The sequence below is a fragment of the Homalodisca vitripennis genome, chromosome 3 (genome assembly GCF_021130785.1).
Source record: "Homalodisca vitripennis isolate AUS2020 chromosome 3, UT_GWSS_2.1, whole genome shotgun sequence".
Lineage (NCBI taxonomy): Eukaryota > Metazoa > Arthropoda > Insecta > Hemiptera > Cicadellidae > Homalodisca > Homalodisca vitripennis.
The window spans coordinates 32,774,194-32,786,370 of record NC_060209.1 but is presented as its reverse complement, the minus strand read 5'-3'; the positions used below and the strand labels follow the sequence as shown (position 1 = coordinate 32,786,370).

The window sequence follows — 12,177 nt, the reverse complement described above, 5'->3', positions numbered from 1 at the left end:
CCATAAGGCATACGTGTACCAAGTTCAAACTTTCTGGGAAATCGGGAAGAGGAAGAATTAGTAATGAATGAACGAGTACGGTCTTTTCCTTTTATGTTCAAAGATAATGGTGAAAAGATTTGATATGCATTAAAAAGATTTAAAATTTGAAGAAGGAAGTACCGTACATTTTTACGCAGAATAAAGGCCAATTAAAGCCTTTTTTGTTGGAAAAATAATATTTAACAACTCACATTATTAAAAACGCGTAAAAGTTTTATTTATGTACAGTTACATGTTTTGTGTGTTTTATGTTTAGTGAGTACCGTGTTTGGCTTTATTTCCGAAAATATTATTATTACTAATGTTCGCAGAGGTTGACGCCGAAACTGTGCAGAGACTTTCCACACGAGTTGTACATGGCCCATCGTAACTCAGTTTTCAGGTAAATATAAGGCTACACGTCCACAATCAATACTGTATTACTGTATGGCTACCAACTTGACAATAAAAAAATCGATAATCGTTTTCTAAAACTACTTTATGCACAAATATTAAGAGATGTTTTTGATACTTATGATGGTTAAAAAAGTTATTTAAACCATCCTCGAAAACACTCACTATTCTCTCACAGTGCCTAAAGTTAAACCGATTTAGGGTTTTCGTGCATAAAATTGAAGTAAGAAACAGTATTTTTTACTCTGATAAGATAGAGAGTATACAGTGACTAGAGACATACCGTCAAAACTTACTTTCACCCATTTCATTATCCTGTTATTCCATTTACTTTTTTTTCTCTTAGCACAATAAACTTTTAAATTGCACTTAGTCCTATAAGAACCTTAGCAGTGCTTACGGAGTGACAGGATATTCAGGATAGGTAAGGTTAGGGGAAGGAGCAGCCTCCTATCGAGATCCAAGAGGAATAATTAGGGCAGTAATCTCAAATTTATGTCCCCCCGGAAGAAGGGGAGGCCGACTCTGACCCTGTCAAAGAAGGCAGAGGTGGCACATCTTTGTAGAGGCTAGCAAGAATCTCTCATACTTAGGGAACGAATCACACCAACTCCAACAGTCATCTCCCGCAGTATACTAGACCTATCGAATTACCCTTGCACCACAGAATCTCAACATTTGTGGTTAGTGATGTGCCGCTCCTGGACATTAATAAGGTTGCCCAGATTTAAGTGACACATCGGGTTTTGCTATGCCCAGTGGTAGTTTCAACCGGAGGGTGTAACCCAGCCAGAAGTAATCCCTGCTTGGTATTCGCATTTACTTAGTAAGTACATGTTTGATATCTTAAAGTTTTAGTGTACAATCGTGTATAAAGGTTACAAGATTAAAAGTAAGTGTATTAACACAACAGTAATTTTCAGTGACTTCAGTGTACGACCGTTGTCCTTAGTGGACTACGACCCAATCACAGAGTTGGTCGAACACGTTGCGAGTGGAAGGAAGGTCAGGAGAGCGATCGTCAACTGTCAGATAGATGACAGCGACGGCAGTGTAGGCTACGTCCTGGAGTGTGAAGGCTGCATTGTGGGAGTCGCTGTTATTTCGTGAGTTCACAATCGAAGCAATCGTCTATGTGGTATTTAAAATTAGTGTTGCTGAATGTCTTACCTTAATATAGTTTAATTTATTAAGTTACAATCCACTGAAATTATTACAAATAACAAAGTTACACCCATTTCCTACCATTGTCACGTTTATTGGACACTAATTTCAAAATTGTATACTCTATGTTGCCTACTAATTTTTTAACAATGTTATGTATTCCCATAAAATTACATTGTTACACAATTATACAATCCACTGAAATTATCACAAATAACAAAGTTACACCCATTTCCTACCGTTGTCACGTTTATTGGACACTAATTTCAAAATTGTATACTCTATGTTGCCTACTACTTTTTTAACAATGTTATGTATTCCCTCAAAGTTACATTGTTACACAATTATACAGTTACAAAGTTTATATTAAGACCAACAAACTAAATAAAATTAATTTTTGTAATTATTATAGATATTTAGGTTGTACTCTTTTAACTGTACAAATTAGTACTTTAAAATAATTGAAAATAATTTGTCAATGTACCCAAAAAAATTAGGGTGTAAATATTTATAACATTTTACTTCAATTTATTTTATTTCATGTATCATTTGAATTTAGGGCGAATTTTTCAAAAGCCTTTTTTTCTCAGTGTATGTGTGCTGTGTGATAGATTTAGCACCTAAATATAGTTCACTTTTGCAAATGAATTACGCTCTCTTTTCACTATTATCTCTCTTAAATTAATTTATCTCCATCTATCATCATATTTACTGGTACAAGTTCCCCAGGTCCAAAAACTGAGAAACAGCCCCAGAACGGTTACATTTGGGTGTGTTCCGCAAATGGAAAAAAGTGCTTTGGAGATATTTTCTCATCAGCACCCTCCGCACGTATTTCACTCTTACTTCCTACACGCTTCATATCGAAACATCATTTTTGCAGCCCTTCTTAGTCCAGTATTTTGATTTTCTTATCGAGTTTAAGCGTTTTTTTATGATTTTAGTCAGCAATTGCTTTTTTCACTGGCCGGCGAGCTGGTCGACCCTCTTCCAATGAACTGTTTAGTTTGAATTTTAGTTTATTTGGCTGCCATATTTTTCTGAAGTCAAAACTTAATTTGTTAATCTTACTTTATAAACTTACTGTAAACTTAATATACTGGATCAATCTTACTTTGCCTTAACAGGAAATCGTCGTTCATGGTAGTAGTTGTTTATTTTCCTCCAGCTTTTTGTAAAAAACTAAATGCTCGAAGTCATTTTCAACATGGCAGACTTGCTTTCAGCACTTTGACTCACACCCACAGTTACTGGTAACCTCCCTTTGAGTTTGTGAAGTGTTTTCACAGTACAATAGCCTACCTCTCTTTCTTAATAGCTAAACACAAACATTACAATCTGACCTAATGAGCAGAAATAAAATGGCATTTCTGGGGGGGAAACATGTTAGAAATAACAGCTGTTCACTTCATTGTAGAAATCTGAAATAAGAAATCGAACAGTGTTGCCAAACAATAAAATGTCAAAATTAAAAATATTGTTGCTTGATTCCACATATTTACACAAGGGTACATAATTTTTATATCTTGAACAGTTTCATTCTTGTTTACACTTTCGAGTATTACTCAAACATTTTTAATGTGAACATTTTTAAATCTTCGTTTTGAACATTTATACTATTAATAAAACGAACATCTCCGAAAAGCGCAAAATTTGTTGGCTTTTATTCTCTTTTCAGTATGCTAATTAATTAATAATTGAGAGAGTTGCCATTTGAATATTTGGAGTTTAGGGACTCACAAATTCGAGATTCTTCTTCTGAGAATTGCGGATAGGCCGATAGGTATTTAAGCACTTATAGAACTTTCATCATTAATAAATGATAAGAAGAGAGAAAACAGACTTGTTTTTCACAGTATATGCATTGTATCAAATTTCATTTATAAAACTACTTTCCTCTTTGAAAATTAAATTCTCACATTAACTAGTATTTCTCGAAAATTTAATGGTTCTAGGATCGTGAGAGGACTAGACCTTCATGGACGATTTTCGTTTGCCCTGAATACTATTATAAACATACTTTTATGACTTCACTCAATACGTTTGCCATTTCCATTATTTTGTTTGTCGAATATAAAATGCGAGATTTGTGATTGATGTCAACTGACAAACCTGTTATTTATATCAATTATAACCATACAACTATGTGCATCTGGATCATGAATAGTCGTGTTCCTCAGAAAAGACTTCGCGCTGCAGGAGATGCAGCCTCACTACAGGCTGGAGGAGGTGCTGTCTCTGAACTGCTACGGGTGGGAGAGACACGGTCTGCTAAGGCACGTGCTCGTCAGCGTGGCGTTCCTGAGGGCGGCACCGTTCTTCCTCAGGCAGATAATGCACCAAGAGGGTCTAGACACGCTCAGCTACTGTCTGCTCACCACGGACCTCATCACCAAGGTCGGTATACTTCCTAACATTACTTGATATTTATATTTCAGATTTTGAGACTGACCACTACTATAGCAATAGGTGTACAGCAAATACTTTCACTTATTCCTAAATTTTGCCTTATCCTATATCTACTCAAACAGTACAACACATAACGTAAAATGGTTGGAAGGGCTAGTTCAATACGAATGTTAAGCTCCAGTTCACCTTTCTCTTGGTTCTTACGCTCACACATAGATTTGACTCCATGAATCTGAAGAAATGTTCGTCTGAAGAGATAAACAAATATTGGGCGAAGGAGAGCTCAAAATGAACTCTTTACATCGTTTCAACGTTAGAGACACCTTGACTGTAAAATGTAGTATAATCTATAGGTAAACCGCTTAAAAAAGACACTAGACAATTTTAGGGCAGTATACCCCTCCGCCGCTGTAATGCCGCTCTCTCCCTGCATCCCCACCACTGCTCGGCACTCGCCCGCTTGCTCTATCCCCTGACCTGGCTACTGCTGCTTAGCGGCTAACCTCACACCAAAACACAAGCTCCCTGGATACGTCTATGGCTACATTAGTCTGTCCAATCAATATTTTACGCTTTTAAAAACCTTCACACAAAAATACAATATACTTATAGTATAGGTAAGAAGTTGCAGTGTAAATAAAATGGCGCGAGCGAGACACGATCCACACAGCTGATAAAACAGAGACGATGAGATGCTTGTCCCTCTCCCCACCACAGGAGAGCTCCTGCTTGTCCCCCTCCTGCGCGTGGCTGCTCAGATATTTGCTTCTGCGCAGGTTTCTTTGCGAGCGGTTTATCTATAAGTAAAGCGGCCTTCTAATTATCTCATCCGGTGCACAATTGAGTGAACTACGATGATTTAAGACACAATCTCTAAATACGGTGGAGCAATGTACTTATATATATATATATATATATATATATATATATATATATATATATATATAAGTATATATATATATATATATATATATATATATATAAGCCGGGTTCGACTCCCGGCGGAGCAAGTACTTTTTGCGATTCAATGTTTATTGAAATTAAATAAGGCAATGTAGCCATTTATACAATTTAATGTAAATAAAAGTCGTTTGACAGGTATTTGGTCTTCCGATCATATGTTAGTTTGCTTATTTAAACGCAAATGTGACAGATACGGCCAAATACAAAATAATTGAATTGGAAAAAGTAAGCGCTCTGTGGTGTAATGGTAGCACATTCACCCGGCAAGTGAGAGATCCGGGTTCGACTCCCGGCGGAGCAAGTACTTTTTGCGATTCAATGTTTATTGAAATTATATATATATATATATATATATATATATATATATATATATATATATATATATATATATATATATATATATATTGCAAGAAGAGGAACCGATGCTGCCTGTTGCCAGGGGAGGAATCAACGAGAGCCATCTTGGTGAGCCAAAACCAGAACTTAACTATCAGATTGCTGTTGTACAGACAGACATATCCTTGGCGACGGTAATGAGCGAGCTGTGCCCCGTGCGGCCCAGGAATAGGATCCAGTACCACGTGGACTCCCTGGATGTCGTGCCAGAGGAATCAGTGACTAACAAGGATATCGACTACGCTCTATTTGTCACCAATGAGACCCACCTCAGTGTGCCTAAACTGGAACTCAACTACCGGATTGTTGTCGTGGGCTCTTCTAATACAGCACTCTCATTCTTAGAACACCTTATTTTTAAGTAAGTACCCAATAATCATCGGATTGTCCAAAAAATTTAAATATATTATATATTGATTTTTAACGGAACAAGTACGAAACATCCCTGCTCGCTTCATGTCCAAGCTCACGTTTAGAATTTTTACTTGTTTTTCTTTTCCTTTCTTTGTAAATTCTCTTTCGCAGCCTCGTATGCAGCCTGCAAAAGAAAAGTTTGATGCGTCGTAATCATCCGACACAAGAAAATTATTACTCAAAGTATTAATGTCATTCCTATAGTTTTGTATCTAAATACTTCAATTACCTCTTTTTTGCCTTCTTTTCACCCCTAAAGTTTTATTGTTCATTGCAGCTCAAGTAATGACCATATAAGGTACAACAACTTGACGCTGATATCTATTCACGGATTGCCAAAGACTTTCTTGTCCCATCAGGCGGGAGACATGATGTTGCCTCACACCGGTTTGTATACCAGAGACTACATGGCCAGGCTCAGTTTGCAGACACACGTCAACATCCTTTATGGTGTAGTCACTGTCATTAATAGGTAAGACATTTCCACAGCTGTGAACTTTATCTTATATCTAGCTTAATAATATCTCATTTCTAATATAGAGTCCCATATTACTTAAGAGAAATAAAAATCTCAAGGCGCTCTATTGAGGGTTTCTTCCGCAAACTCACTCGCAGCTAATGTATGGCTCTGGCTCCTACTACAGAAGAGGAAATTGCCAGAGTGATGAGAGATCTTCCTTCAGAGAACTCAAAGTAATTGACTATTTGATAATAATGTATAATAATATAAAACATATAATAAATATGTATATATATTTATATAATATATTTCAATGTTCTCTCTCAAAAAAGCCAAAATCACCCAGATTTAGAAAAAAGTGACCCCAAAGTCCGTTCAAAATTATCGCTCCATCTCAATTTTACCGGTTTTAATCAAAGTTTTTATTAAGATCTTTTTCAGTCGACTCATGAATTTTTTGGAATTCACAGTTTACAATCATCAAACCATTTCGGTTTACGAAGTGGGAAGTTGACAATAGACGCAGTCGTTGGGCTGGTCGTGATGATAGTAGAGGGGTTTGAAAATCATAGAGACATACATAGTGTTTCTTGACTTATCAAACGCATTTCACTGCTTTGATCACAACACCCTAATTCACAAAGTGGAGTATTATGGGATATAAGGAGTGCCACTCCTGTGGCTTGAATCTTATCTCAGTAATAGAACACAATTCATAAAATTTTCTGACGTACGGTCGGGAGGGGTGAGCTGGGTCATGGAGTTCCTCAAGGCTCCATTCTCAGTCCGCTACTCTTTGTATCGTATGCTCAACTTTGCACTAAGGACGCCGATGACAAGACTCTCTGTTTCAAAGTAAAATCAAACACAGAACTTGAAATTACAACAATCACTGAGCTCAACCTTAAAACAAACCCGGCAAAATCGGTTTTTGTTAAATTTCGTTTGCGGCCGACCATCTCTGATCCAAGTCCAACAGTGGTGTTAGAGGAGACTGAGGTCGAAGAAGTCTACTCGACTAAATTCTTTGGAATACATATTGATCGAGGGTTGACATGGGACATCATGTAGACAACGTTTGTTCAAATTTGTCCTCAGGCATTTATGTTTTGAGGCAGCTATCCAAATATTGCCCAACTCAGGTACTGATGACGGCGTATTATGGATTGATATAACTCCCCCTCTCCCAACTATCATACGGAGTGGTCTTGTGAGGAGCTTTTGCAAATAAACATTTCTCTAGACCTTTTATACTCCAGAAAAAAATCCTTTCGAACAATTGTAAAACTGCAATGGAGAGAGTCATGCAGACCAGCACTCAGAAATTTGAACTTTTGACATTACCCTGCTTCTACATTCTAGAGACGTCTCTGTTTTTCAGATCAAAATGCGATCACATCAGAGATAGTGGTATACACTCTTATGAGACTAGGGCACGGACAACTACCGATCTGGGAGACACAGGACGGTAATACACGAGCGTTTGCATTCTCAGACAGGATCTCAGTTTGTCAACAAAAGCCGAATTTGATTAAAGGTGACGCAATGCCTAAGGCATTTAAAACTCATCTGAAAACTTCATTGATCTCAGAAGCTTTTTACAGTACAGACGAGTTTCTGGCACATGTTTGGCTGATTGACGCTGGTGCTAGGGTGGGAAATTCGAATGAATGAACAGTAGGATGGATGGAAGATATTGTATGAAAGTAATCTAGATGTCATGTACGAGTCCAAAATGTTAGCATACTTACTTGCTTGACAATTTCTATAGCATTTACATGTTCGAGAGAAATACAATTATTATTGTTATTATTATTATTGTCATTATCTAGTGTGTATCTCAGGCCCTCCAGATTATTGTGAGTGTTCAATTAAGATAAATAAAAATCTACTACGGTATTATTCAGACATTGCTTATCGTTTTGTTGGTTTTATTACATTTTGTTCCCTAAATTCATTCTTAGCTAACCTCGTGTATATCTCTATAACTTGAGTGATTATTTTGAGTGCTCCAGGTTGGATAAATAAAAAAAATTGCAACACTGATTCCTCTTGTGATTATGTAATGAATGTAACACATGGCATGAACGTAACACAGCTGTAATGTGTGACACAGACAAGAGAAGATGATCTGCCTGAACGACCAACACTGGCTGCGGTACGACTACCTGTACCTGTTCACTGGTGTGCAGTACTGCAAACCCATGCCGGCTACCGCTCACGTAGACGCTGACACCTGCCAGAAATCTGTTGATGTGCAAGTATCTAGCATAAATAACTAATGATAATGGATTACCCAACAGAATGTAATCAAAATCTACCAACCATTCCAACAAATTAACTTCATCTTAGGTTTTATTGCGACATACGAGTATAATAAGAAGTTTCATACGATTCTATTGTTAATTATAACCTATTTAACAAAATTGTATCACGCTAATGAATATTGTTTAGTTTGGCCTTTAGTTTACCATTAAAAAAATCTATTTTGAAATGAACCCAGGGTCTTTGTGCTCCCGTCTGTCCGCCTAGCCTATAGTTCTTGATAGAAAGACTTAGAAACTTTGATACATGCGTTCCTCTTAGTCAAAGAAGAAACCCTATCGATTTTTATTTTAAAGGGTTAAAGGCCAGTTCGTATCTCCATCTACCTGTCTGTACGATAACTTTTGTTAAAGAGGTCCTACAAACTTCAAAACTTGATGCAGATATTTCTCTTGGTGTAAGGAACAGCCCTGTTGATTTTGCTTTAGTGCCAAAATATCAAACGAAAGTCTATCCGTCTATCTGTCTGTTCAACAACTCTTTTGCTACGTTCTGTTGAGTCTTTTGATTATTCCAAGTTAGTTTTATTAACTTTTTCTTTTTATTGAATTCGTTACCGGTAAAGAATTATTTTTACAATTTTCAATGCTGAGATTTGTATGCAAAATTTTTATTTTAATCAGGACAAAGGGAAACAGGAGTTTACTGTCGGTAAGTTTATTACATGATGGTTTTCATTTAATTAACGGTGTACGTTCTTTCTGGCGGGGTTTCAGACGGGAAATTCACACCAGGGAGGCCAGAGAGTTGGGTGAAAATATCTTCCTAATTAACACCACAGCGGATGCCGTCATAGCCCTGGGCACATTGAAGAAAATAGTTTTGGCGTCTAAAAAGTCGGGTTAGTTTTATTCCACTTAGTCATTTTGTCTTTCAAATAACATTAATTAAGAGATAAAACCTAAATAAAAGAATTCAAAGATTATTAAAAAACAGTCAATTTTTCATACCATGAACCAATTTTGTTTCTTTAAAGTTTGCTTTTGGATATTCCGGACATTTTCCATCGTTTAGTAGTGCAATAAATTCCTAAAAACTGCATTTCGAGATCTGCAATCTGGTCTCTTCCTCAGGTAAATAACTAAGCTAAAACACAACTACAATATTAGTTAAAGTATTGCTCTGTGAGTATATGCATAACGCTCTGTTATGATTTGTTTACTTTAACCTAGAATTGGTTATGTGTTAGATTAGTTATATAGCTGAGGAGAGATCAGATTCCAGATCTCGTAACGTAATGTTACCTGTTTATTTTATCACTGAACGATGGCATATGTCCGGAAAATGTCATGTTTCATCCATTTCCATAATTGTACTTTTAAGCATTAACATTGCTGCCACATAATTATTTAACTTGGAATCGTCCATATAAAAAACGACGAGCAATATATTGTTGTTTAGGAGCAATCTCTTAACAGCATTGCAAATACTAATGTTTGATTCGATGAAATTTGAACAAAATGTCTTCCAATAAGAACAATTTATTATGGATGAAGAAATTGGTGTTGGCGGTGTTCGGTTGGGTTAATTATTTTATTGACAAAAATTGTCATTCCTACCTCTTTAAGATATGTTATGGAGACAAGAAGAGTAGAAAATCTTGTTCTCCATTCGATTAGGAATTGTGGTCATTTAAAGCCATATTTGAGGGTGTACCTACGTATCACAAACAATGGCTAAATAGTAAGTGTATTAAGTTTTTACAGCATTTACATAAAATATGTTTTAAGGAAGTAGTTTTTTATTCATCAAAAATGTAACTTTCTTAAAAATATTTTTATATTCCTGAAGTCGTTACTCATATGCATACGATAAAAATCACATGTTTATCTTAAGCTTTTAATAAAATGCCTATAAATCCTTGTTGAGTTATAAAAAATGTGTTTGTATTTTTTTGTTTCAGAGAAGTTGACCTAAAGCAAAATTATTCACTTTTTTCAAATAAATTTAACTGAATCAACTTGTACCATAGTAAAAGTATAATTTAATTCTGGTTCTCGATCGATTTTCGATAACACCGTGCAACCCTCGACTCGAACACTCGAAAAAACGTCTGTTCTGTTTAGGTTAGAAAGGTCCCTATTTAACTCCGATAGGAGATGCTATAAGACCAATTGCGTTATTGTCATTTATATTGTAAAATGAAATATGCTTGCATTGGTCACGAGAGTGACCAAACATTTGAATAACAAGCCACATAGGATAGCTCTATATTGTGTAGTAGAGTGAATTGAGGCTAATAGTTTACTCATCTGGCACAACCACTTTAAGTAGAATCTGATGTATGGTAAAAGTGTTTTATACCAAATCTCGACTATTTTGAGATTATTTACAAGAGGTTTCAGTTATAGCCATAGCAGATGGAACAATATTATCAGCAGAGTTACAGGAAATGGGCACTATGGGTCATATTTCCTTTCTCCTATTTTCATCCTTTTCCCACCCGTTTCCGTTTATGTTAAGAAAATTGAGGATACCCGGTTGACGGACTAGAAAATGGTGATTTTTATTTTTATATCCTCCATCGCACTAAAGTTTCTATTGATGTATTTTTATTTAGGAAAAATTATCGTACACGGTGGCTGCATAAATATCTACACCTGCACACAGTCCTTACTGACGTTCGGGGTGCCAGGTCACAAGATTGTCATAGTCGAGAACTCTGATACGTGCAGGCTTTGTGGACTGGACACCAACACTACGGTAAGTGAGATAGGGAATTTACTTAAATACAGTAAACGTTGTCCGTCACAAATATTTCTATACCTTATTGGCTCATTATTAAAGACAGAATTGAGAGCCATTTTTACCTTTATGTGGAATACACAAGAGATGCATTGCAAAAGTAGAGAGTGTTATTTTAATATTAGAGAATCAAATTCATCCAACCTCACTTCACATTCACTTCCATTTCAGGAGCCGGGAAACAATTTGTATGTACGAGCATTCAACCTGGTATTTCTTTAAATCGATAAAGGAACTTCCCCTACGAATTAAATATATTGTCAGCCGCACTACGTTTGGTGGGGATTGAAACTAGAGGATATCAAAAGGGATAAAATTAAATGAAAATATTTTTCTCAGGTCGTATTTTTTTAGCTTGACACACTTATAAGACCAATGGCGATGTGTTGTGGTGAGGTAAAGACTATATGTGGCAGTATACTCGTATGTGTATTATTTAGTCTCCAGAAGTCTAAAACTAACAAGAAGTAAATAAATCTGTTACCTACAGTAATTATATACAGACCCGAAGGGATAATTTTCAGTCTCTATCCAATTGTCTTTCAATCTTATAGCTATTATTTATGTGTCTGACAGCCAATAATAATTATATCACAGTAGTATAATATAATCTTAGAACAATTATTGTTTATTATTTTTAACCACTTCGATGCTAAGTACATTTAATATCATCTATAAGCAAAATGAATAAAATAGGAGATAAAATATATCCTTGGGGAATGCCCACCTCAATCGTCCACTACGGATTCAGTAAAGATGGTAATTCTTATCAATTATACTTACAGTTTTCTTCTCCCTAAAGAAAGGTTTACAAATGATTAGTACAGCTTTGCTCAGTAATAATACAAATTAATTTAAAAGTTAGG

The 12,177-nt window shown here is 35.9% G+C and overlaps 1 protein-coding gene across 1 annotated transcript in view; it reads left to right on the top strand.

Annotated features, from left to right (window-relative positions):
• The window catches only part of LOC124358138 (cilia- and flagella-associated protein 61-like), a 52,004-nt gene that overhangs the window by 18,320 nt on the left and 21,507 nt on the right, over positions 1–12,177 (top strand). The window contains exons 11-18 of the mRNA XM_046810432.1: positions 354–424; positions 1,359–1,541; positions 3,780–3,996; positions 5,481–5,728; positions 6,059–6,253; positions 8,358–8,498; positions 9,283–9,407; positions 11,127–11,269. Of these exons, the coding sequence (XP_046666388.1) occupies positions 354–424; positions 1,359–1,541; positions 3,780–3,996; positions 5,481–5,728; positions 6,059–6,253; positions 8,358–8,498; positions 9,283–9,407; positions 11,127–11,269 (1,323 nt within the window). The remainder of the gene's footprint in view (positions 1–353; positions 425–1,358; positions 1,542–3,779; positions 3,997–5,480; positions 5,729–6,058; positions 6,254–8,357; positions 8,499–9,282; positions 9,408–11,126; positions 11,270–12,177) is intronic.